The sequence below is a fragment of the Eumetopias jubatus genome, unplaced genomic scaffold, assembly GCF_037043125.1.
Source record: "Eumetopias jubatus isolate StellerSeaLion01/CBP00866 unplaced genomic scaffold, mEumJub1_p1.0 scaffold_8, whole genome shotgun sequence".
In the NCBI taxonomy this organism is placed as follows: Eukaryota; Metazoa; Chordata; class Mammalia; order Carnivora; family Otariidae; genus Eumetopias; species Eumetopias jubatus.
Genome location: NW_028274814.1, coordinates 9304128 through 9332037, shown reverse-complemented (window position 1 = coordinate 9332037; position 27910 = coordinate 9304128). Strand labels below are relative to the sequence as shown.

Genomic DNA, 27910 nt, shown 5'->3' with positions numbered 1-27910 from the left:
ATAGCAGAGAACTTCCCTAATGTGGGGAAGGAAACAGGCATCAAAATCCAGGAGGCACAGAGAACCCCTCTCAAAATCAATAAAAATAGGTCTACACCCTGACATCTAATAGTAAAACTTACGAGTCTCAGACAAAGAGAAAATTCTGAAAGCAGCTCAGGAGAAGAGATATGTAACCTACAATGGTAAAACATTAGATTGGCAACAGACCTATCTACAGAGACCTGGCAGGCCAGAAAGGACTGCCATGATAGCTTCAGAGCACTAAACGAGAAAAATATGCAGCCAAGAATACTATATCCAGCTAGGCTGTCATTGAAAATAGAAGGAGAGGTAAAAAGCTTCCAGGACAAACAAAAACTAAAGGAATTTGCAAACACAAAACCAGCCCTATAAGAAATATTGAAAGGGGTCCTCTAAGCAAAGAGAGGGCCTAAAAGCAGCGTAGATCAGAAAGGAACACAGACAATATACAGTAACAGTCACCTTAGAGGCAATACAATGGCATTAAATTCATATCTTTCAAAAGTTACCCTGAATGTAAATGGGATAAATGCCCCAATCAAAAGACACAGTCTATCAGATTGGATGAAAAAACAAGACCCATCAATATGCTGTCTGCAAGAGACTCATTTTAGACCCAAAGACACCCCCACATTGAAAGTGAGGGGGTGGAAAACCATTTACCATGCTAATGGACACGAAAAGAAAGCTGGGGTGGCAATCCTTCTATCAGACAAATTAGATTTTAAACCACAGACCGTAATAAGAGATGAAGAAGGACACTATATCCTACTTAAAGGGTCTATCCAACAAGAAGATCTAACAATTGTAAATATCTATGCCCCTAACATGGGAGCAGCCAATTATATAAGGCAATTAATAACAAAAGCAAGAAAACACATTGACAACAATACAATAATAGTGGGGGACTTTAACACCCCCCTGACTGAAATGGACAGATCATCTAAGCAAAAGATCAACAAGGAAATAAAGACTTTAAATGACACACTGGGCCAAATGGACTTCACAGACATATTCAGAACATTCCATCCCAAAGCAACAGAATACACATTCTTCTCTAGTGCCCATGGAACATTCGCCAGAATTGATCACATCCTAGGTCACAAATCAGGTTGCAACTGGTACCAAAAGATTGGGATTATTCCCTGCATATTTTCAGACCACAATGCTTTGAAACTAGAACTCAATCACAAGAGGAAAGTCGGAAAGAACTCAAATACATGGAGGCTAAAGAGCATCCTACTAAAGAAGGAATGGGTCAACCAGGAAATTAAAGAAGAATTAAAAAAATTCATGGAAACCAATGAAAATGAAAACACAGCTGTTCAAAATCTTTGGGATACAGCAAAGGCAGTCCTGGGAGGAAAGTATATAGCAGTACAAGCCTTTCTCAAGAAACAAGAAAGGTCTCAAATACACAATCTAACCCTACACCTAAAGGAGCTGGAGAAAGAACAGCAAATAAAGCCTAAACCCAGCAGGAGAAGAGAAATAATAAAGATCAGAGCAGAAATCAATGAACTAGAAACCAAAAGAACAGTAGAACAGATTAACGAAACTAGGAGCTGGTTCTTTGAAAGAATTAACAAGGTTGATAAACCCCTGACCAGACTTATCAAAAAGAAAAGAGAAATGACCCAAATCAACAAAATCATGAATGAAAGAGGAGAGATCACAACCAACACCAAAGAAATACAAACAATTATAAGAACATATTATGAGGAACTCTATGCCAGCAAATTAGATAACCTGGAAGAAATGGGTGCATTCCTAGAGATGTATCAACTACCAAAATTGAACCAGGAAGAAATAGAAAACCTGAACAGACCTATAACCACTAAGGAAATTGAAGCAGTCATCAAAAATCTCCCAACAAACAAAAGCCCAGGGCCAGATGGCTTCCCAGGGGAATTCTACCAAACATTTAGAGAAGAATTAATACCTATTCTCCTGAAACTGTTCCAAAAAATAGAAATGGAAGGAAAACTTCCAAACTCATTTTATGAGGCCACCATTACCTTGATCCCAAAACCAGACAAAGACCCCATCAAAAAGGAGAATTACAGACCCATATCCTTGATGAACGTGGATGCAAAAATTCTCACCGAAATACTAGCCAATAGGATCCAACAGTACATTAAAAGGATTATTCACCATGACCAAGTGGGATTTATCCCTGGGCTGCAAGGTTGGTTCAACATCCGCAAATCAATCAACGTGATACGATACATTAACAAAAGAAAGAACAAGAATCATATGATCCTCTCAATAGATGCAGAAAAAGCATTTGACAAAGTACAGCATCCTTTCTTGATCAAAACTCTTCAGAGTATAGGGATAGAGGGTACATACCTCAATATCATAAAAGCCATCTATGAAAAACCTGCAGCGAATATCATCCTCAGTGGGGAAAAGCTGAGAGCTTTTCCCCTAAGGTCAGTAACGCGACAGGGATGTCCACTATCACCACTGCGATTCAACATAGTACTAGAAGTCCTAGCCACAGCAATCAGACAACAAAAAGAAATCAAATGCTTCCAAATCGGCAGAGAGGAAGTCAAACTCTCACTCTTTGCAGATGATATGATCCTGTGTGTGGAAAACCCAAAAGACTGCACCCCAAAACTGCTAGAACTCATACAGGAATTCAGTAAAGTAGCAGGATATAAAATCAATGCACAGAAATCAGTGGCATTCCTATGCACCAACGATAAGACAGAAGAGAGGCAAATCAAGGAGTCGATCCCATTTACAATTGCATTCAAAACCATAAGATACCTAGGAATAAATTTGACCAAAGAGGCAAAGAATCTGTACTCAGAAAACTATAAAATACTCATGAAAGAAACTGAAGAAGACACAAAGAAATGGAAAAACGTTCCATGCTCATGGATTGGAAGAACAAACATTGTGAAGATGTCAATGCTACCTAGAGCAATCTACACATTCATTGCAATCCCTATCAAAATACCATCCACTTTTTTCAAGGAAATGGAACAAATAATCCTAAAATTTGTATGGAACCAGAAGAGACCCCGAATAGCCAGAGGAATGTTGAAAAAGAAAAACAAGGCTGGCGGCATCACAATTCCAGACTTCCAGCTCTATGACAAAGCTGTCATCATCAAGACAGTATGGTACTGGCACAAAAAGAGACACATAGATCAATGGAACAGAATAGAGAGCCCAGAAATGGACCCTCAACTCCATGGTCAACTAATCTCTGACAAAGCAGGAAAGAATGTCCAATGGAAAAACGACAGTCTCTTCAACAAATGGTGTGGGGAAAATTGGACAGCCACATGCGGAAGAATGAAACTGGACCATTTCCTTACACCACACACAAAAATAGACTCAAAATGGTTGAAAGACCTCAATGTGAGACAGGAGTCCATCAAAATCTAAAGGAGAACACAGGTAGCAACCTCTTCGACCTCAGCCGCAGCAACTTCTTCCTAGAAACATCGCCAAAGGCAAGGGAAGCAAGGGCAAAAATGAAATATTGGGATTTCATCAAGATAAAAAGCTTTTGCACAGCAAAAGAAACAGTCCACAAAACCAAAAGACAACCGACAGAATGGGAGAAAATATTTGCAAATGACATATCAGGTAAAGGGCTAGTATCAAAAATCTATAAAGAACTTATCAAACTCAACTTCCAAAGAACAAATAATCCAATCAAGAAATGGGCAGAAGACATGAACAGACATTTTTCCAAAGAAGACATCCAAATGGCCAACAGACACATGAAAAAGTGCTCCACATCGCTCGGCATCAGGGAAATCCAAATCAAAACCTCAATGAGATACCACCTCACACCAGTCAGAATGGCTAAAATTAACAAGTCAGGAAATGACAGATGTTGGCAGGGATGCAGAGAAAGGGGAACGCTCCTACACTGTTGGTGGGAATGCAAGCTGGTGCAACCACTCTGGAAAACAGTATGGAGGTTCCTCAAACAGTTGAAAATAGAGGTACCCAATAGCAATTGCACTACTGGGTATTTACCCCGAAGATACAAATGTAGGGATCCGAAGTGGTACATGCACCCCAATGTTTATAGCAGCCATGTCCCCAATAGCCAAACTGTGGAAAGAGCCAAGATGTCCATCGACAGATGAATGGATAAAGACGATGTAGTGTATATATACACAATGGAATATTATGCAGCCATCAAAAGGTATGAAATCTTGCCATTTGCAACAACGTGGATGGAACTGGAGGGTGTTATGCTGAATGAAATAAGTCAATCAGAGAAAGACATGTATCATATGACCTCACTGATATGAGGAATTCTTAATCTCAGGAAACAAACTGAGGGTTGCTGGAGTGGTGGGGGGGTGGGAGGGATGGGGTGTCTGGGTGATAGACATTGGGGAGGGTATGTGCTATGGTGAGCACTGTGAATTGTGCAAGACTGATGAATCACAGATCTGTACTTTTGAAACAAATAATGCAATATATGTTAAGAAAAAAAGAAGAAGAAGATAGCAGGCGGGGAAGAATGAAGGGGAGTAAGTCGGATTAAGTAAGTATGAGAGACGATGGACTCCGAAAAACAAACTGAGGGTTCTAGAGGGGAGGGGGTGGGGGGATGGTTTAGCCTGGTGATGGGTATTAAAGAGGGCACATTCTGCGTGGAGCACTGGGTGTTATGCACAAACAATGAATCATGGAACACTACATCACAAACTAATGATGTAATGTATGGTGATTAACATAACAATAAAAAATTTTTAAAAAATGAATTCAAAATGGAATAAAGACCTAACTGTGAGACCAAAACTATACAAATCCTAGAAAAGAACTCAGGCACTATCCCCTTTGACATCTGCTATATCAACTTCTTTCTAGATATGTCTCCAAAGGCAAGGGAAACCAAAGAATAAACTAATGGCACTACAGTGAAATAAAACCTGCACAGCGAAGAAACCAATTAACAAAACTAAAAGGCAACCTACTGAATGGGAAAAGATATTTGCAAATGACATATCTGATAAACGGTTAGTATTCAAAATATATAAAGAACTGATACAACTGAATACCCAAAAAACAAATAATCCAAAATAAAAATGGGCAGAAGACATGAATAGACATTTTTCCAAAGAAGACATCCAGATGGCCAACAGACATAAAAGGATGCTCAACATCACTCATCATCAGGGAAATACAAATCAAAACTACAATAAGATACCACCTCACACCTGCCAGAATGGCTAAAATCAACAACACAAAAAACAACAGGTGTTGGTGAGGATGTGGAGAAAGGGGAACGCTCTTACGCTGTTGGTGGGAGTGCAATCTGGTACAACCACTCTGAAGAACAGTATAGAGGTTCCTCAAAAAGTTAAAAATAGAACTATCCTATGATCCAGCAACTGCACTATTAGGAATTTACCCAAGGAATACAAAAATACTAATTCAAAGGGCTATTGCACCCCTATGTTTATGGCAGCATTATTTACAATAACCAAATTATGGAAACAGCCCGAGTCCACTGATTGATGAATGGAGAAAGAGATGTGGTGATATTCCACATCTTTCTCCATTTCCACATCAGAGAGAGAGAGAGAGGGAGGGAGGGAAGGAGGAACATTACTCAGCTATAAAAAAGAATGAGATCTTGGCATTTGCAACGATGTGGATAGAACTAGAGAGTATTATGCCAAGTGAAATAACTCAGTCAAGACAAATACCATATGATTTCACTCATACGTGGAATTTAAGAAACAAAACAGGGCGCCTGGGTGGCTCAGATAGTTAAGCGTCTGCCTTCGGCTCAGGTCATGATCCCAGGGTCCTGGGAAAGAGCCCCGCATGGGGCTCCTGGCTCTGCGGTAAGCCTGCTTCTCCCTCTCCCACTCCCTCTGCTTGTGTTCCCTCTCTCGCTGTGTCTCTCACTGTCAAATAAATAAAATCTTTAAAAAAAGATATAATTTGAGATATAATTAATATATATGTGTGATAATTTGATACATACACATATTGTGAAATGATTACCATAATCAAGTTAATTAACACATTCCTGACCTCACATAGTTACCTTTCCTGCGCGGAGGAATACTGTCGGTTTTTCAATGAGATGTATAAACTAAGCAGAAAAATTTCAACTTAATTGAGGAAATTTATATTCCAACTTGGCTCATCCAGAAAACAAGTTTCCTTATACTAATTGTTGGAAACTTATTACTCCAGTTTATCCATTTATTATAACTTCATAGAAATGGTATGAAAATTAATAAGATCATTCATTGATTCATTCATTCATTCAGTAAATGTTTACTCAGCGTCTGTTATGTACCAGTTACTACTCTGGGTATTAGAAACGCAACAGGGAACAAAATGACAAAAAGTGCTGCCCTAATGGAGCTTATACTGTAATGGAGAGATACAAATAATAATGAACAAATTAGTAAAATATACAGTATATCAGGTAGTGATAAACACCATAAAGAAAAATAAAACAGGAAGGAGGAAAAAAAGATAAAGGAAAACAGGGAGAGGAAATGAGACATGTTGGAGAGGAGAGTCTTGCAATTTTATTTATTTATTTATTTATTTATTTTTAATTTATCTATTTTTTAATTTTTTTAAAGATTTTATTTAGTTATTCATGAGAGACAGAGAGAGAGGGAGGCAGAGGGAGAAGCAGGGTCCCAAGGAGCAGGGAGCCCGATGTGGGACTTGATCCCAGGACCCCGGGATCATGCCCTGACCCGAAGGCAGACGCTTAACCATCTGAGCCACCCAGGTGCCCAAGTCTTGCAATTTTAAATAGGGTGGTCGGAATTGCTATTCAACACAGTATTAGAAGTCCTAGCCACAGAAATCAGACAACAAAAAGAAATCAAAGGCATCCAAATCGGCAAAGAAGAAGTCAAACTCTCACTGTTTGCAGATGATATGATACTTTATGTGGAAAACTCAAAAGACTCCACCCCAAAACTGCTAGAACTCATACAGGAATTCAGTAAAGTGGCAGGATATAAAATCAATCCACAGAAATCAGTGGCATTCCTACACACCAACAACAAGACAGAAGAGAGAGAAATTAAGGAGTCGATCCCATTTACAATTGCATTCAAAACCATAAGATATCTAGGAATAAATCTAACCAAAGAGGCAAAGGATCTGTACTCAGAAAACTATAAAATACTCATGAAAGAAATTGAGGAGGACACAAGGAAATGGAAAAATGTTCCATGCTCATGGATTGGAAGAACAAACATTGTGAAGATGTCAATGCTACCTAGAGCAATCTACACATTCAATGCAATCCCTATCAAAATACCATCCACTTTTTTCAAAGAAATGGAACAAATAATCCTAAAATTTGTACGGAACCAGAAAAGACCCTGAATAGCCAGAGGAATGTTGAAAAAGAAAAGCAAAGCTGGCGGCATCACAATTCCGGACTTCCAGCTCTATTACAAAGCTGTCATCATCAAGACAGTATGGTACTGGCACAAAAAGAGACACATAGATCAATGGAACAGAATAGAGAGCCCAGAAATGGACCCTCAACTCCATGGTCAACTAATCTCTGACAAAGCAGGAAAGAATGTCCAATGGAAAAAAGACAGTCTCTTCAACAAATGGTGTGGGGAAAATTGGACAGCCACATGCAGAAGAATGAAACTGGACCATTTCCTTACACCACACACAAAAATAGACTCAAAATGGTTGAAAGACCTCAATGTGAGACAGGAGTCCATCAAAATCCTAGAGGACAACACAGGCAGCAACCTCTTCGACCTCAGATGCAGCAACTTCTTCCCAGAAACATCGCCAAAGGCAAGGGAAGTGAGGGCAAAAATGAACTATTGGGATTTCATCAAGATAAAAAGCTTTTGCACAGCAAAAGAAAACAGTCAACAAGACCAAAACACAACCGACAGAATGGGAGAAGATATTTGCAAATGACATATCATATGAAGGGCTAGTATCCAAAATCTATAAAGAACTTCTTAAACTCAACACCTGAAGAACAAATAATCCAATCAAGAAATGGTCAGAAGACATGAACAGACATTTTTCCAAAGAAGACATCCAAATGGCTGGCCAACAGACACATGAAAAAGTGCTCCACATCGCTCGGCATCAGGGAAATCCACATCAAAACCTCAGTGAGATACCACCTCACACTAGTCAGAATGGCTAAAATGAACAAGTCAGGAAACGAAAGATGTTGGCGGGGATGTGGAGAAAGGGGGACCCTCCCACACTGTTGGTAGGAATGCAAGCTGGTGCAACCACTCTGGAAAACAGTATAGAGTTCCTCAAAAAGTTGAAAATAGAGCTACCATAGGATCCAGCAATTGCACTACTGGGCATTTACCCCAAAGATACAAATGTAGGGATCTGAAGGGGTACGTGCACCCCAATGTTCATAGCAGCAATGTCCACGATAGCCAAACTGTGGAAAGAGCCAAGATGTCCATCGACAGATGAATGGATAAAGAAGATGTGGTGTATATATATACAATGGAGTATTATGCAGCCATCAAAAGGAATGAGATCTTGCCATTTGGAACGACGTGGAAGGAACTGGAGGGTGTTATGCTGAGTGAAATAAGTCAATCAGAGAAAGACATGTATCATATGACCTCACTGATATGAGGAATTCTTAATCTCAGGAAACAAACTGAGGGTTGCTGGAGTGGGGGTGGGAGGGATTGGGTGACTGGGTGATAGACACCGGGGAGGGTATGTGTTATGGTGAGCGCTGAGAATTGTGCAAGACTGATGAATCACAGATCTGTACCTCTGAAACAAATAATGCAGTATATGTTAAGAAAAAAAAAGAAGATAGCAGGAGGGGAAGAATGAAGGGGTAAATCGGAGGGGGAGACGAACCATGAGAGACGATGGACTCTGAAAAACAAACTGAGGGTTCTGGAGGGGATGAGGGTGGGGGGATGGGTTAGCCTGGTGATGGGTATTCAAGAGGGCATGTTCTGCGTGGAGCCCTGGGTGTTATGCACAAACAATGAATCATGGAACACTACATCGCAAACTAATGATGTAATGTATGGTGATTAACATAACAAAAAATTTAGAGAAAAAAATAGGGTGGTCAGAGAAGGCTTTGCTGACACTGGAGCAAAGACCTAAACAAAGAAAACTATGCTCTGTGGCTAAGGGGGGCAGGGTCGGGGGGTTGAGGAGAACAATCTTCAGTAGAGAGGAAGAGCAAGTGCAAAGACCAAGGGTGGGAGGGCGCCTGCGGGCAAGTTCGAGGTACAGCACAGAGGCTTGTAAACTGAACCAACAGCAGGAAGTGGTAAGGAGGAGACAGGCTTTAAATTTCCTTCTTAGAAGTCATATGATCTCAAGGACCCCAGTACCCACGATGACTATACCTTACAAGTAAAACTAAATTAGTTGCCTCCAGATGTTGCATTAGTCCTCACAGACCATTAAGGTGTTAAAGAAGAGTATAATCAAATTGCAAGTGCTGAAAGAATCTAGACAAGGGAATGATCTTATGATATTATTTGTAATTGTACCTTGCAGGCATAACGATATATTTTAAAGATTTACTTATTTATTTGAAAGAGAGAGTGCACACACACAAGCATGCAGCAGGGAGGGGCAGAGGTAGAGAGAGAGAGAGAGAGAGAATCTTGAGCAGACTGCTGCTGAGCACAGAGCCCGATGCGGAGCCCGATGTGGGGTTCGATCTCACGACCCTGAGATCATGACCCGAGCCAAAACGAAGAGTCAGATGCTTAACCGATTGAACCACTTAGATGCCCCAAGGCATAATAATATTTAACCGGGAGATTTACCTTATGGCACTTTCTTCAGAATAAAGGATAGATTTACAAAATTGGGATCCCTGGTATATGCTGACTTAACTAAGTTCATGTTAGTCCACGTGAATTTGAATGGAATTCAAGGTGACCAAATCCCAATGTGATGACACTATTCTCATTAAAGCAGCAACTACTAACAAATACTAAGGTAGAGTCAGAACTATTAAATGGTAACTATTAGCAGATTTTTTTTTTCTATGTAATGAAGGTCTGGAAAGATAAATGAAGATTCCCAAGGACCCTTTCTTCCATCTACGCAGCACTGGCACTAGCTGTATAAGTAGCATTATAATTTTTTGGTTTAATGATATTTATCCATACACGTTGTTAAAAAAAAAAATCAGGGACACGTGTGAAAGCACAGTTAGGAAAACTTTCTTCAATGGAGGAGGGGCTATCACTATGGGCATAGGGACTTCTACAGTAGGGGGAGACGGAGGGGGCTCAACTCCCAACGCAGCATGGGCGAGGGGGAATTTCGTATCAAGGAGTAGGGCTGGGATCAGTGGATGGAAAATCCTAACAGGAAACATCAGGGATAAGGAAGATTCTGGCTAAACCGACCTAACAGGATTCGTGCTGAAGACGAGCCAGGGCGATCTCAGACATCACCTGGGCTTGGTGGAGGATGAGGAGCCCGCCCGGTTCAACTGACGGAGCAGGGTTCTTGATAAAACTGGATTTTACAAGGCAGAAGTGGAGAGATGGGCCTGAGAGAAAGTGCAGGAGTCTGACAAAAGTTTAGTCGACCAATAAATTTTTGTTGGTATCAGTGGCTTTTACATATTTAGAAGTTCTATTTACCATTCTATAGCTAGATTAACCTAAGGATTACTGACTTTTTTTTTAAAGATTTTATTTATTTATTTATTTGACAGAGAGAGACACAGCAAGAGAGGGAACAGGAGCAGGGGGAGTGGGAGAGGGAGAAGCAGGCTTCCCGCCAAGCAGGGATCCCCATGCGGGGCTCGATCCCAGGACCCTGGGATCATGACCTGAGTCGAAGGCAGACGCTTAACGACTGAGCCACCCGGGCGCCCCTACTGAATTTTTTGGAAAAGATGTTTGAAAGGAAAAATCCCATACAGTTGCAACCATTGCAAAGGAAATATGAAGACAGAGAATTATTTAAGTGAGGTCCTCTCTAAGGCTGTGAACTTCCTGAGGGAGGAAACCAAGCTGGCTTACTATCATCGCTATTATCGTCACCATCATCATGTCATGTGACAATATGTAAATGTCACATGAGTGTTCCAGGCACTGTACTATGTATTTTACTTAATTCTCTGAACAATCCTGGGGCTCCTGGGTGGCTCAGCCGTTAAGCGTCTGCCTTCGGCTCAGGTCATGATCTCAGGGTCTTGGGATCGAGCCCCACATCGGGCTCCCTGCTCAGTGGGAAGCCTGCTTCTCCCTCTCCCATTCCCCCTGCTTGTGCTCCCTCTCTCCCTGTGTCTCTCTGTCAAATAAATACATAAAATCTTTAAAAAAATATTCTCTGAACAATCCTATGCGATAGGCATTACCAGTATTTCCATTTTATCGATAAGGAAACTGAGGCATAGAGAAGTAAAGTAACCTGACTGAAGACCACACAGTAAGTGGCAGAGCTATGATTTGAATCCAGGTAGTTTGTTCCAAGCTCTGCTACACAGCGCTATCTCCCATTTCGTTTATGCGTCCACTGCCCAGAAAAGTATCCGGTGTGTGGCCATTCAACAAATATTTATCGAGTGCATGAGTCTCAGGCAGCTTACTGTGATGGAAAGTGCACTGCATGAGAAATCTGGAAAGTTTAGGCATAGAGCGGGCTCTGCGCCAATCTCACCTTCTTCCTCTGTTGAACTAGAGGTATTGAACTAAGTTTCCTTTAGTTCTACAATCTGCTACTATTCTATCATCAATTTCTTTCTTTTTGTCATCCAAATGAATTATGCAAATTTTAAGGAAAAGTCTTTAACATGTCAGAATCTTTTTTTTATTTGCTTTATGTAAGCCAAGAATAAAACACTTGTAAAGAAAAAAATTAAAAGACTTTTTAGCAGAATTTCCATACCATTAAAAACATTAAGTGTAAACAATATACTCTTTAAAAAAGTCACAGAATAGGAGCACCTGGGTGGCTCAGTTGGTTAAGTGCCTGCCTTTGGCTCAGGGCATGATCCCGGGGTCCTGGGATTGAGTCCCACGTTGGACTCCTTACTCAGCAGGGAGTCTGCTTCTCCCTCTGCCTCTGCCCCTCCCCGCTTCTCTCTCTCGCTCTCAAATAAAAACTCTTAAAAAAAAGATTTTACTTTCAAGTAATCTCTACACCCAACATGGGGCTTGAACCCTCAACCCCAACATCAAGAGACCAACACTCTCTGACTGAGCCAGCCAGGCGCCCCTTAACAGCACTTATCCTTCTAATACTAAGCTACCCTACTTCTACCTCCAACATGGTACTGGTAATTTTACACTAGAAAACTTTTTTTATTAAGTGGCAGTTCGCTTTTGGGTCAGTCTTTTTTTTTCAAGATTTTGTTTTGCTTTGTTTTAAAGTAATCTCTACACCCAACATGGGGACCGAATTTACAACCCTGAGATCAAGAGACGCATGCTCTACCGACTGAGCCAGCCAGGCACCCCTGGGTAAGTCTTTTCTTAAGTAAACAATATTTTCAAACGTAAATCCTTTTTATTTAATTTTTTAAAATTACTTTATTTTTTAAAAGTAATCTCTCTGCCCTACATGGGGCTTGAACTCACAACACAGAGATCAAGCGTTGCATGTTCTATCGACTGTGCCAGCCAAGCACTCCTAAGTCTTTTTTATTGTTTTAAAAATCATTACATTACATTGATTTGTGTAAATCTGATCAACACAGATTACACTTATCTGCTGTTTTACAGGATCGGCAGTGGAGGAACACAAATTCGAAAGCTCACCTGCGAAGCCGTTAGTGTTTCCAGTTTATGAAGTCTCTGAAGGATGTTCTGCATGTCCTCCTGCAGGCGCAGGAGGACGAGAGCAATCTGTTCATTGAGGCTGCCTCTTGACCCTCTGTCGGAGCCCCAGCGTTCCCCATCACCTCCGCTTCCTACTTGCCGACCCTTGGGTCCTTCGCTCATGTGTGGCAGTCTATGCCCTATTTTAAGACAGCAAAATAAGGGAGTTTTAAATAATTGTTATAGAAGTAGCAACAGTGCGTTTTACTCATTTTCCTCTATTATTTCTTTGAGTTCTAAATCTCCAAAGTGGAGTGGAAGCAATCAGGAAGTACACAAAAGACAGAGAGAAAAGAAGTAGATATATAAGCTTCTATTTGTATTAATATACTCAATGCTTTTCTTGCTAAGGTTTTATAATGTACTTATTACACTAGCACATGACGAAATGCATGTAATTCACACATAATTTACATACTTGGGGTGCATTCTCAAAAATTCCTTACTAATGGGGCACCTGGGTGGCTCAGTCGTTAGGTGTCTGGCTTCAGCTCAGGTCATGGTCTCAGGGTTCTGGGATCGAGCCCCACATCGGGCTCCCTGCTCGGCGGGAAGCCTGCTTCTCCCTCTCCCACTCCCCCTGCTTGTATTCCTGCTCTTCCTGTCTCTCTCTCTGTCACATAAATAAAATCTTTAAAAAAAAAATTAAAAATTGAAAAATAAATTCTTGCCCAAATTTCTGATTTCTTTAGGAAAAACAGAATCAAAAAAGAATTACTGGGTCAAAGGATGACAACTCTGTAGAGGTTCTTCTTCTTCTTTTTTTTTTTTTTTGAGAGCCAGAGAGAGCATGAGCAGAGGGAGAGGGAGAAGCAGACTCCTCACTGAGGGTGCCTGATGCAGGGCTCGATCCCAGAACACTGGGATCATTACCTGAGCTGAAGGCAGATGCCCAACCCACTGAGCCATGCAGGCGCCCCTTTGTAGAGGTTCTCAATGAGTGTTGCCAAGTTATTTTTCAGAAAGGCTGTAACAGTTTTACATTGCAGCATATAAAAAGTACTACTGTGCAGAAATGGAATATTACAAGTTCTTATCTGTTTGCTAATACAGCGGGTAAGTTTTGTTTGTTTGTTTTAAATAATAAATAGGAAACTGTTTACCTCGTTGCCCTGTGGCACCCTGGAGCCCTAGAGCGGCAGCAGGATTCCCAAAGGTGAGCTTGCATCAAGCAGTGTTTTTGTAAAAGTGGTCTTGCTAGAGAAATGGAACTGGGGCTGTTTACCAGGTGAAACCCCAAAGAGAACACCGAGGTGCTTATGCCATTTCAAGACTTTACTCTTGTATTGAAAGGAATTAAGTTTTGAAGTGGTTCTTCAGCTTTCAGGAAAGGACCACTTCAGCTATTGGTATGGAATTTGCAAGGGGGCAAAAAGTGGGAAATCTGGTTGGAGGCTTGGTTTTTTCCTGCATCCCTAAGAGACTGAGATATTCTGTGAGGGCCTGTCGGAGGGTACAGAAGGCCCTAGAGAATTAGTCCCATCTCTGCTCACTTTACCATATCCTATGTCACAGTCAGCTTTCAAACCAGCCTTCACAAAGACAGGATTAATCAGACCATTCCCATGTGATGATAATCCCCACCTCCAGTCACGCAATCCAACGATTCATTTTTTTCCTTTCGGAGTACTTATCACCATTTGCAACCAATCTGAATTATTGACTTATTCACTGTCAGCTCCCCTTTACTAGAACATGAGCTCTGTGGAAGGAGGGACTATCTCGTTCTCTACAGCATCCCCAGGAACCCAGAACAGAGCCTGACAAAGAACAGCTCAATAATACTTGTTCAATGCTGAGGCAGATTTACTGTGAAGCTCGTGAAGCTTAACTTCATGGTCTGGCACTTTTATGAACCCCTGTGATTGCCGGGAGTTGTGGTGTTTTATAGGTGGGGTGAAATCAGATTATAAATCGGAAGCCTTTCGGGCGCCTGGGTGGCTCAGTTGGTTACGTGACTGCCTTCGGCTCAGGTCATGACCCTGGAGTCCTGGGATCGAGTCCCACAGCAGGCTCCCCGCTCAGCGGGGAGTCTGCTTCTCCCTCTGACTCTCTTCCCTCTCATGCTCTCTATCTCTCATTCTCTCTCTCTCAAATAAATAAATAAAATCTTAAAAAAAATAAATTGGAAGCCTTTCATACATACAATTTTGGTAAACTGCTTAAAGAAAGGGACCTGAATCCAAGGCTCTAGTAATAGGTTGTGATCTTTCTCTTCTTCGTTTAATATTTACCATTTGGTACGTGTTCAAATGGCTAGTGTTTGAACAATAATTTTCTTTCTTTTTCTTAAATATTTTATTTATATATTTGAGAGAGAGCACGAGCAGAGGGGAGGGGCAGAGAGAGAGGGAGCAGACTCCACGCTGAGCAGGGAGCCCGATGCGGGACTCCATCCCAGGACCCTGGGATCATGACCTGAACTGAACGCAGACACTTAACCAACTGAGCCACCCAGGAGCCCTAAACAATAATTTTCTTAATACCATCACTTCTCTCTTTTTTCCCCCTATGTCTTCATTTGTTTTATGCAGATTATTTTCAACCGGACACACAGATAATCCTTTCACTTTTTATGATCTCATGAAATTATATAGGGATTTTCCTTTTTTTCAGCGAATAACATCATGATTTAATATTTGTATATATTGCGAAATAATCACCACAGTTAGTCCAGTTAATATCTGTCACCATACAGTTACAGATTGTTTTTCCTTGTGGTATCTTTTAAGATTTACTATCTTAGCAACTTTCAAATACCCAATACAGTATGATTCATGATCATCACCATGCTGTACATCATATCCCCATGACTTCCTTATTTTAGAAGTGGAAGTTTTTACCTTTGACCCTTGTCCCATTTCACATCCCCTGCACCTCTGCCTCTGGCAATGATCAATCTATCTATTCTCTATCTATAAGCTTAGTCTTTTTTCTTAGACTCTACATATGAGATCATATGGTATTTATCTTTCCGTTAATTCTCTTTTTGGACAGTACCTATTCATTCCTAACTATGAACAATTATAAATTAATACATACTTACTTTTCTTCCCCATTCAACTCTATTCTGTTACCTGACCACAGTACTATTCTTAATGTTTACCTTTGTATTGTTAAATGTTCTTTATCTCTACTTCTTGATTTGTCAGCTATCTTTTCTTTTAAGTAAGGAAATGTGGAAAAGACAGAATTCAAATTTTTACCTACAGTAGCAAATAAAAGCAGAAACGCAGCTAGAGGAACCTGTAAGCAATTGCTCGGGGGAAGGGGGGTGACAGAACATAAATTTGGCTACCTCGGAAAACTGCATGAAAGATGGAGAAATAGGGATGTTCCCCACCCCCCCAACCGGTACCTTCAGAGACCAAACTACTATGCCTCGTAGAATCAAAGGAGAGAACCAGGCATAAAGAAAAATGGTCATATGTTATGTAAGGATAATTTTTAACATCTCCTTTGTAGGTGGATAGTTCTAACGTCTCTCCCATCTGAAACTTTCCCGTTTTACTAATTCGTTTATAAAGAGTCAGTGAGAACAAAAAAGAATACACACCTCTCCCTCTTCTGACGTTAGGGCAGTCCCCATTTTCTCCACCCTGTCTCTCACGGTGTGGTGCTCCGCTGTTACTCCGGCCATCTTCTCCTCCATGCTTTACTTCACCTTTTCCTTCAACGGCTACCACCTGCAGTTCCCCAATGTTGCCATTTCCAGGAGATCCTTCTTCAGGAAAAGCAGAATTTTCCACGGGCTGATTGGGATCACCATCCAGGTAATATCGAAATGGTCCGTTGTTTGATGTAAAGCTGTCTAAAGACTACAAATTTAAAACAATACTTAGGTAAAAGCTATAAACATAAGTTTTTACGATAATAGAAGAATTACTGTTCCTATAATACTTTTTTCATGTTATGATAGGAAATATTTTTCTAAAACGGTATTCATCTACTGCTTCCTATGTGTCGGGAAGAAACGGGATGGAAATGATTTAGCCGTGAGCAAAGACTTGAGTAGTTTTGACAATGAATTGTTCTCATGGGTCAGTCATTCATCCAAGGGATTTTTTAAAAAATGTCTAATCTTGGGAACACCTGAGTGGCTCAGACGGTTAAAAATGTCTACTCTTATTCTAGTTACTATGCTAAACTCTAAGGATAAGATGAAGAAAGAGTTAAAAATCTCTGTCTGCAAGAGGCTTCTTAGTCTTGGTAAGGGAGTGAAAGAAGTTAAGATCACTACAACATAGTTTGATAAGTGTTATGAAAAAGACAGACAATGGGCGCTCGCTACAGGAACTCACGCGAGGGGCGCCGTACTGGGGCTGAGTGGAGGCTTCCTAGACGAAATGATATGAACTAAGTAACTTGGCCATAAAAAAGGAATGAAATTTGGCCATTCTCAACAACACGGATAGACCTAGAGGGTATTAGGCTAAGTGAAATAAGTCAGACGGAGAAAGACAAATACTGTATGATTTCACTTATGTGTGGAGTCTGAAAAGCAAACAAAAGCCAACAACTCTTAAATACAGAAAACTAACTGGTGGTTGCTAGAGGGGAGGTGGATGTGGCAGGGATGGGTGAAATAGATAAAGGGGATTAACAGCTACAAACTTCCAGCTGGAAAATAAAGAAGTCTCAGAGGTGGAAAGTATAGCATAAGAAATACAGTCAACAATATTGTAATAGAGTTGTATGGTAACTACACTTATCGTGGTGAGCACCGAGTTAAGTAATGTACAGAATCTTTGAATCAACATGTCGTACACCTAAAACTAATATAATATTGTATGTTAATTATACTTTAAAAAATAAGTCAGTGTGAAGAACAGATTTATTTGAAAATTATTCACTTTTCTTGACTGTCAATCAATGTTTCAAACATAGGGACTAGCTTTAAGAGTTTACCCTCTGTCTCCCCATCCCATCTCCCTCAGAATATTTACAAATATAAATATATGATAAATGACAATATTTAAATATTTTTTGATATTCAGGAATATTATATATTTTTAAAAATCACAAAAATAATTTTAAATACAAATGTTTAAACATTTTATAGGTATATTTTCAAAGTGATGAACATGTACATCTGCTATTAAAAGAAGTTACGCAAGGGGGCGCCTGGGTGGCTCAGTCATTAAGCGTCTGCCTTCGGCTCAGGTCAGGATCCCAGGATCCTGGCATCGAGCCCCGCGTCGGGCTCCCTGCTCCGCGGGAAGCCTGCTTCTCCCTCTCCCACTCCCTCTGCTTGTGCTCCCTCTTTCACTGTGTCTCTCTGTGTGAAATAAACAAATAAAATCTTAAAAAAATTTTTTTTTCAAAATTTTATTGTAAAATACCATGCAACACAATAAAAAAGTCTCAATAAAAATATAAAAGTTGCCCCTAATTCCACTATCTTTCAAGGCTATACACCCTTATAATATTAATAAACCCTAAGATATTCCTGAATAAGAGATTTTTATGGGAACTCCTTCATTCCTTCCTTCCTTTCTCTCTCTCTCTTCCCTCCCTCCTTCCCTCCCTCCCTTACTTCTTTCTTTTTTTCAGTAAGCTTCCTGCCCAGTACAAAGCCCAATGTGTGCTCACGACCCTGAGATCAAGACCCAAGACGAGATCAAGAGTCAAACACCCAACTTCCTGAGCCACCCAGGTGCCCCCTGAATAAGAGGTTTTTAAATTCTAAACTGCTCCTAAACATCCTAAAATAATGAAAACAATATTCCATTCATAGGAAAGAGGCTGGACAGATAATTATGATGGGACAATACCTTGATGAATGCACACAGCATCTTTTCCAGTTTGCTCCAAGTTTTCATCTACAGCCTTTATTTCTTCAGCACTTCTGCCATTCAAGGAAAAACCGGCATGAATGTCATTCTGTGTATCCTGAGCAGAGTTGTCTTTATTACAGCCATTAGTAACAATGATTTCCAAATTCTTATGGTCTGCAGATTTCTTCATCATTTTCCTATCTTTTATAAGAAAGTAGGGAGATTCATAAAAGTTCACAGCAGGTCAATTTCTGTATATATGTTCTAATATCAAGTAATCATTTCTCCAACCTACCGTAATCCCTTTGATCAGTTTCCTACTTGGAACAGAGAGATGGAGTACTCCTTGAAAAGGGGTTTATTATATGCTGAGAGCGCACTCAAAACTGCTTCAGTTCCCTGTAAATCTTCTAGAAGCTATTTTATTTTATTTTATTTTATTTTATTTTATTTATTTTATATTTTATTAAGTAGGCTCCACACCCAACATGGGGCTCGAACTCACAACCCCAAGATCAAGAGCCACATGCTCTACCAACTGAGCCAGCCAGGCTTCCCTAGAACCCCTTTTAAAAGATAACCTCGCGGGGGCACCTGGGTGGCTCAGTTGGTTAAGCGGCTGCCTTCAGCTCAGGTCATGATCCCAGGGTCCTGGGATTGAGCCTTGCATCGGGCTCCCGGCTCGGCGGGAAGCCTGCTTCTCCCTCTCCCTCTCCCACTCCCCCGCTTGTGGTTCCCTCTCTCGCGGTCTCTCTCTCTCTGTCAAATAAATAGATAAAATCATTAAAAATATATAAATAAATAAATAAATAAAAGATAACCTCTTAAGGTCTTTACACTCTCTCAAGCATAGGCAAACTGCCTTACAAGACCCAGCAGTACAAAGGGGTCCACACAGTCAATAAAAATATCCTTCAAAGAAGGTATTATTTGTCATATCTTTCTAGAGAATAAAAGCAAAACTAAGTTGTGCCATTTGTTTTAGTGTCTTCCTGCCTCCCCTTTCTCAAATAGTCTTCCCAAGAATCACTGGTACTCTTACTAACAAGCCGCCCACCCCACCCCCCTGTGCAGTACCCCATGACTCCAATGTCCCCTCTTCATCAATCCAATTCTCTAGATTCCATTCTATTCTTGATAAGGTCTGAGAGTTTAACCTGTCTCCTCTCCTTGGTAACATATGCATAGTCATATGTGGAACAATACCTAAAATGAATACATTTCTTCTTTTGTTTAAGTAAATTCTGTGCTCAACATGGGGCTTGAACTCACGACTCTGAGATCAACAGTCGCATGCTCTACTGACTGAGTCAGCCAGGCGCTCCATAAAATGAATACATTTCTTTCTTTTTTTTTAAGATTTCATTTATTTATTTGAGAGGGAGAGAATGAGAGATAGAGAGCACGAGAGGGAAGAGGGTCAGAGGGAGAAGCAGACTCCTCGCTGAGCAGGGAGCCCGATGCGGGACTCGATCCCGGGACTCCAGGATCATGACCTGAGCTGAAGGCAGTCGCTTAACCAACTGAGCCACCCAGGCGCCCAAAATGAATACATTTCTAATGCAGCGTTTCAGGCATTACATTTGGAGAAGTGGTCTATTCTTGTTAGTGTTCAATTCCATCTATTCTATCTATGCACAAAGTTGACTGTTCCCATACTTTTGGCCTGCAAAAAACTTGGTTATAAGGTCATTAGCCCACATCCCACCATACACACTATTCTCATACAACACCAAATCAGCCCAAACCGCTCCATATTTTATTTACTTTATTTTATTCCTTTTAAAGATTTTATTTATTTATTCGACAGAGAGAGAGAGCCAGAGAGCACAAGCGGCGGGGGGGGTGGGGGGCGGGGGGATGGCAGAGGGAGAGGGAGAAGCAGGCTCCCTGCAGAGCAGGGAGCCCGGTGCAGGGCTCAATCCCAGGACCTCGGGATCATGACCTGAGCTGAAGGCAGACGCTCCACCGACTGAGCCACCCAGGTGCCCCCTTACTTTATTTACTTTAATGTTAAACTATTAGCTCATCATCCAAGGATTACCATTATCACTTTGTTCTGCTCCTTTCACTTCTTCTTGGGCCTCTACTTCCTCAGACTCAGCTCCACTATCACTGCTTTCAGCTTTACCATTAACAGTTTTGGCATTTGGAGCAGAAGTTAGAACATTACCAAGATCTAAAATATGAAATGATCACTTAATCACTAGTGCTATAACATACAATAAGGCTGTAATTTACAAATAATAAAATCATTTGGCTAAAACTTAAAATTTTTCTTATTCTTTTCTTTTTTCTTTTTTTTTTTTAAGATTTTATTTATTTATTTGACAGATAGAGACACAGTGAGAGAGGGAACACAAGCAGGGGGAGTGGGAGAGGGAGAAGCAGGCTTCCCACTGAGCAGGGAGCCCGATGTGGGACTCGATCCCGGGACCCTGGGATCATGACCTGAGCTGAAGGCAGACGCTTAACGACTGTGCCACCCAGGCGCCCTCTTATTCTTTTCTTTGACTATAAGTATACATATATTACATAAATAAACTTCTTCAAGTATCAGTTTACAACAAAAATGACAAAGCTATCTTAAATCCTTTCTAAACAAGACAGAGAATGTTATTTTTAAGTTAATTATCAATCAAAATAGTAAAGTTAGAGATGAATGATCTTCTTTATACACAGTAAATGAAGAGACAGTTGCTATATGCTAGCATACTGAAAACAAATATAACAATCTCATCAATATTATAATGGAACTACATTTTAAAGTTCTTTCATCCTTTTATTACCTTTAAGATTTTATATTTACCGTTTTTTTAAAGCATCAGTTAATGTGATCAATCAATTAAAAAGGCACATACATTGTCCTACTGGCCAGTCAAATTTTGAGGGTAAATACGTCAGAACTTCTCAAACATTAACATGCACAGGAATCCCCTGAGATCCAGTTAAAATGCAGATTCTGAATCTGTAAGTCTGGAGTGATGTAAGATTCTGCATTTCCGTAAAGCTCCCCTGTGATGCCAATGCTGTTGGTGACTGGACCTCATTTTGAGATATAAGGGAATTACATTTCCATCACTCTTTAAGATAATAAAGGCCTCCTACATGGCTACTGGCCAAAAAGAGTGGTCTCCCTCCATAAACTTTTGGGCTCATTTTCACTTACTCAAATGCATTTTGGATGCTTCCCTACATCCCAAACAACATATTAAATTTCAAAATCTCCATACATCTTAAACAGGAACAAAAGAGTAAGAACTCAACTCTACCATTGCCATTGTGTTCTACTCTCTTTTAGAAAACCATGCAGCATCATAGTTTATGAATCTCCTTGTTCTCTCCCTGACAACCAGAAAAAGCAAGACTAAGAAAAAAAAAAGAAACAAACAAGCAAAAGAACAAAAAACCTGAAAACAAGAAAAAAAAACTAACCAAAAAAACAAAACCACACAAAAAAACCAAAGAAACGAAAACGCCCACCAGTCATGGACATCTTCAACAAAACTAAGCAACAGGGAACCCCTTAAGCCCCCATCAAACGAATGGTTGTAGCAAAACTACTTGAGGGCAGCAAAAGCAGCATCACAGCAGTTCTGTGATGAGAGGTGTAGAAAGCCCAGAGAATTACTAGCAGGCCCTACTCAACATCCAAAAATCAGTTAATGTAATACACCACACTAACAGAATAAAGGACAAAAGCCACATGATTATCACAATAGATGCAGATAAAGCATTGACAAAAATCAAATACTTTCATGATAATAATGCTGAAGAAATTAAACATACAAGAGAATTTCCTCAATCTGATAAAGGGCATCTACAAAAGTTCACAACGAGCCTCATAATTAATGTTAAATGACTGAATGTTTTTCGCTCCTAAAATAAGGAAGAAAACAAAGAGGTCTGCTTTTGCCATCTCTATTTAGTATGGTACTGGAAGTTCTTGCCATGGCAATTAGATAAGAAAAATAAGTAAAAGGCATCCAGATTGAAAAGGAAAAAGTAAAATGGCCTCTGTTTGCAAATGACATGCTCTTGTATACATGAAATCCTAAGGAATCTACAAAAAAACCCTATTAGAACTAACAAAGGGTTCAGTGAGACTGCAGGATACAAGATCAATAAACAAAACAAAAAAGAAACAAACAAACAAAAAAAAACAGATTGTATTTCTACAATCTAACAGTGAACAGTCCAAAAATGAAATTAGAAAATAATCTATAATAGCAGCAGAAAGAATAAAATGCTCAGCAGTACACTTGACAAAAGAAGGTGTAAGAATTTTATACTGCAAATGACAAAACATTGCCGAAAGAAATTAAAAAACTAAACAAATGGATTGGAAGACAATACTGTTGTGATGACAATACTCCTCAAAATGACCTACAATTCGTTGCAATCCCTATCAGCATCCCAGGTGACCCTTTCTGCAAAAAAATGACAAGCTGATTCTGTAATTCAAATGGAAATGCAAAGGATCCAGGATGGTCAAAACAATCCTGAAAAAGGACAAAGTTGGACAGTTCATACTTCCTGATTTCAAAACTATGTACGTATACTATGAAAAAGCCTGTATGACACAGATACATCTGTTCTACTGGGCCTAAGTGGCTACTTTTAATACCACTCTCTGTTAAAAAAAAAAAAAGGTCAAGATTGCAAACTATGAAACACCCATATACTTTGACCTTGGCTATTAGATTTCTAATATTATTTCTTACAGATATACCTACCCATATATTAAATGACATTTGTACAGGGTTACTTTCAGCAGCATTTTTTGAAGATTAGAAGAGGAAACAAATATAAAACTGTATGTTAACTCTACTGAAATTAAAATAAAAAACTCAACCTTCCCTTAGAATGTTACAGGTTAAATAAATTATGGTATAGGTCCACATCCCTTATAACCCTTGGATCCAGATATGATTTAAAATCCAGTTTTCTAATTTTGCAAAGGTCATATACTATAGGTACTATATATTATGTAACACCTTCAACAGAGTCTAAGGCAGCTCCCACTAAAAAACAATAATAAATAAAGTTTTGACAGCAACAAATATGAATAGTCACACTGAATAAAGATTTAAAATAGCCTCATGTCATTTCAGGTCAGGGTCTGCTGCTCAATTAGTTCACGTTCAGCTCTTAATTTTAAAGATACAAGTGGCCACATTAAAACTGTGTATAAGCCGAAAAATGTGCAAAACTGATAGAGGATTTTGGTTGCCTAAAGTAAATGTTTTGCTCTCAAATGAGTTACAAAAAAAAAATCTGATTTATCGAGCTTTTTGAATTTTTTAAATTATAGCTTAGGGATTATGGACCTGAGCCTTTGTTATCATTATTCATTTTTCCTTGTCTTTACAATTAGTTGTTTAAACATTTGCCTCCGGGCCAGCTTAAATACAACTAAAAACAGATCCAGATTTATTCTCCTCTGAATCCTAGAAACATGCTTCACACAGAGGAAATACTTAATATTTTTTCTGCATTGACGAGCATGAATTATATGGAAGATTATTTGTTAAAATTTGATTCCTTTAGGCAAGTCAGCTATGGAGGATGTGGTTATATGAGCGTTATGCTCAGTGAGCATGTCAGTTACTATTGCAGACACAAACTGTAGATCTTATGACAGACAGGGAGGTAACTGTTTGCAAACCCCTAATTTCTGCCAATTAGTAAAAGATACCTTGTAAATAGGGATGCCAGAAAAATAAAACATATATAATTTTCATTTGAAGTAATTCTTACAGGCTCATTTCACTCTGCTTTCTAAAAAAAAAAAAAAATTTAAAGAGCAAATGTTTACAGTTAATGCCAGCAAACTTGCCTATTATTCAACTCCTGCTAGTATGTAAAAGATAAGTCGTTCAATTCTTTCCTGAGAACACGAAATTAGAATCTAAAAACAAAGTCCAAGCTAAGTGAATTCACTGATGTCTTGTTTTAGGTTACTACACTATGTAGTTAAACCATACTATAAACATTTCCATGTTAAAATTAGCTAGAAAACCATTTTAGCCATGGCACTGTTAATTTAATCCAGAAAGCAAATCAGAAAGTATGATCTATCAAAATAAAATCATGAATTCTGTTACAATTCTGTATATATTTAGTGAGCCACCTGTCATGTTTTAATAATTGAAGGGTTAAAACTTAAGCATTTATAATATTTTTTAACTTTATGCAATGTATTTTTGTGTGGAATGAAAACTCTTGAGTGACAAGCTTATAAGGTATATAAATTTGTGAAAAATCTTTTGGCATGTAAATTTTAAACAAAATGTTTACATGGATGTCATTATTCCTACCTTCTAAGTATTTAGAGATTTTCTCCAGTCGGACTGGCATGTGAAAGTAAAAAAAAAAATTAGACATATAAATATTAATGCATGCATAATATATCAGTTGCTGGATTAAAAACAAGGTAAGACAGTCCAACCTGAGGTTAAATCAGAAGTTCTGCCACTCTTTTTGTTTTCTACAATTTCATAAAAAGGACCTATGACATGTAACAACCCTTCAACGTTCTCAGTCATAGGCATAGTTTCAAGAATCTGTAATCAAAAGAAACAAATCTTGTGAAATCACAAACTACTAATCTCATATACACTAGTACCAAATAATATAATATTTACAATTTATTTAGTAATATTTTTGAGATCTGATGTTCATTTATAGATTCCCCAAAGTATCTATATCAATTACATACTTAAATTGTACACTCTTCTAGAAAAGTTTCAAGTATATTAAGGATTTAAAAGTGTCTTCATTTTGAAGACTGTGTTTTACATAGGCTTCTTTTAAAATTTTACACAATAACCTCTAAATTGTGCGTTAAAAACTAAGGGCACTAATGTTAAATACAACAGAAAATTCTGGGGTTAGAGTAAAATTATTTGTCTGTTCTTTAAGGTAGTGTTTCTAAAAGGGCACAAAAGGGAAGTAGGAAATGGTCAACACTTTCAGTCACCTTCACACCTATGGGCCAATTTAGAATCATCAAATTTAAAGAGCAAGGTAAACTAACTGAAAAGGCATTCAAATAAATAGCCATCAACTGGTAACTGATAAAAGAAAATATTTCCATATAGGACATATTTTGTAGATATTTAAAAAGAATAAGGTTAGGGCGCCTGGGTGGCTCAGTTGGTTAAGCGTCTGCCTTCAGCTCAGGTCGTGATCCCAGGGTCCTGGGATCGAATCCCACATCGGGCTCCCTGCTCCGTGGGGAGCCTGCTTCTCCCTCTGCCTCTCTCTCATTCTGTCTCTCATGAATAAATAAATAAAACCTTTAAAAAAATAAGAATTAAAAAAAAAGACTAAGGTTAGCTTCGTGCACGCTGCTGGGAAAACATCTGGATTTTTTTTTTTTACAGGCCAAAGGTAGTTAGTGAACAGTAGTAGTATGATACCATCATTAGTTTTTTTCTCTTTTAAATAAGAAGATATAGATACATATATGTGTTTTCTGAATCAATCTACAAAACAGATTTAAAAGTAATTATCACTTAAACAATTAAAACGGAGGAATAGGGAAGACTCACTTTTCATTTTATACTTTTTTTTGATGTTTGGATTTTTTCATTTACATATATTACTTTTATTACTAAGATGAACACATTTATTACTTAAAGGAACCAAAATCCTCTATCACTTTTGCATATTTTTCAGCTTACACACAGTTTTAAAGTGGCCACTTGTATCTTTAAAATTAAGAACCACCTCAGACTCCTCCGTCACTCTCCCTGCTTTATTGTTTGCTTACTGCCTATCTTTCGCAATACAATGTAAGCTCAGTGGAACAAGGCCTTCATCTGTTTTTCATCACTCCTGTATTCCCAGCATCTAGCACATACAAGGAATTTAATACACAAGGCGGGGGTGTGTTGAGAGATTATACAGAATGAACTATGCCAGCCAAATCTCAGTCTAGGTAACTACTCCTTAACCCCAGAGAAGATTTTATTTACAGTATAGGTGAACTAAATCAAGTCAATTGGATTGTAACCTATCCAAATGAAGACTATTTGGTGAACCGCAGGGACTCGAAAAACAGCATCCAAAGCACAATAATTTTTCTAGGTTTCTCTAGCACATTTCCTTGGTACGAAACATCAATTCTGTATGATGAAAATATCCTATCAAAGGTACAGATATGCTGTATTGTAAAGCAAGCAAAGATGAAATTCCTCAGTTTTTTTGTTTTTTGTTTTTTGTTTTTTTGGTCAGATGAACACATCTTTTAATGTCATCCAAATCTCCAGTGTTCTACGCTCTGTTCAGTAGACAATCTTACAGTTTCTCAAGTGCCTCTGGCATTTTGAGGAGTGTCTTATATCTCAATCCTGAGCCTGTTGTGCAGTAGAAGAGTATAACACCCACTGTAACTTAAGGAATTAGCGCTCTGGGGAAGAAAAAAAAAAGAAATTAGCATTCTGGTTTTTCTCTAAATCTCCAAAAGATGGTTATTAGCAGTCAAGCCTTAAAAAGAGAACGCCAATGTTCTGGACTTGTAGACCTACCGACCAGACCCTCACCCATGGTAGCTTTCAGGTTCCATCTTTTGTGAGAGTCTGTTCTAATCCTCCCTTCAGTATAGCGATTATCCCATCCTCTTAGAAATCCTGAAATAATTAGTCTGGGGTTATGCTGGGGCATTTTTTTTTTTTTTAAACAAAATCACCCTAGTGATTTCAATGGGCAGCCAGAGTTGAGTATACCGATCTCTCTTTAAATCCAACAGACATACTGCATATTTTTCAAGGTCTGGCTGAATTCTCCAGAAATCCTCATTAAGAAAGCCTATAAAATTGGGGGGCGGCTGGCTGGCTCAGTCGGTAGAACATGCGACTCTTGATTTTGGGGTTGTAATTTCGAGCCCCACACTGGGTGTAGAGGTCCTTAAAAATAAAAATCTTTAAAACAAAAACAAAAAAAGATAGCCTGTAAAGTTCGTACAGAAAATAAAATTTTATATTTCCTTTTGATTATGAATCAAAATTAACTTTATTTAAAGAAGTATGGATTATTTCCCACAAACCACATTATTCTGTTCTCTCAAAGCTAAAATCCTATTAAATTATTTTAAAAGAATTTTTGATTCCAGCAACTTTTTCAGTGATATTTCACTGGACAGTTTATAAAATACAAAAAGCAATTTTCCACAAAATATTACCTATTAAAAGATATAAATTAAATTGATAAGTTCCTTAAACATTTGAAGGCAAAAGCACAGAATGAAATGTATACTAAAAAAGTAATTCTAAAGAGCAATAGCACAGTGGACCATAT

General features: G+C 39.0%; 1 protein-coding gene across 1 annotated transcript in view; it reads right to left on the bottom strand.

Annotated features, from left to right (window-relative positions):
• Positions 1–12625: 12625 nt before the first annotated feature.
• Positions 12626–27910, bottom strand: part of LOC114203611 (acyl-CoA-binding domain-containing protein 5-like) — a 294339-nt gene continuing 279054 nt past the window's right edge. Inside the window, exons 6-12 of the mRNA XM_088025517.1 lie at positions 25059–25173; positions 24928–24960; positions 20652–20786; positions 18605–18808; positions 16969–16979; positions 16387–16648; positions 12626–12970 (exon numbers count right to left, since the gene is read on the bottom strand). Of these exons, the coding sequence (XP_087881643.1) occupies positions 12729–12970; positions 16387–16648; positions 16969–16979; positions 18605–18808; positions 20652–20786; positions 24928–24960; positions 25059–25173 (1002 nt within the window). The 3' untranslated portion in view covers positions 12626–12728. The remainder of the gene's footprint in view (positions 12971–16386; positions 16649–16968; positions 16980–18604; positions 18809–20651; positions 20787–24927; positions 24961–25058; positions 25174–27910) is intronic.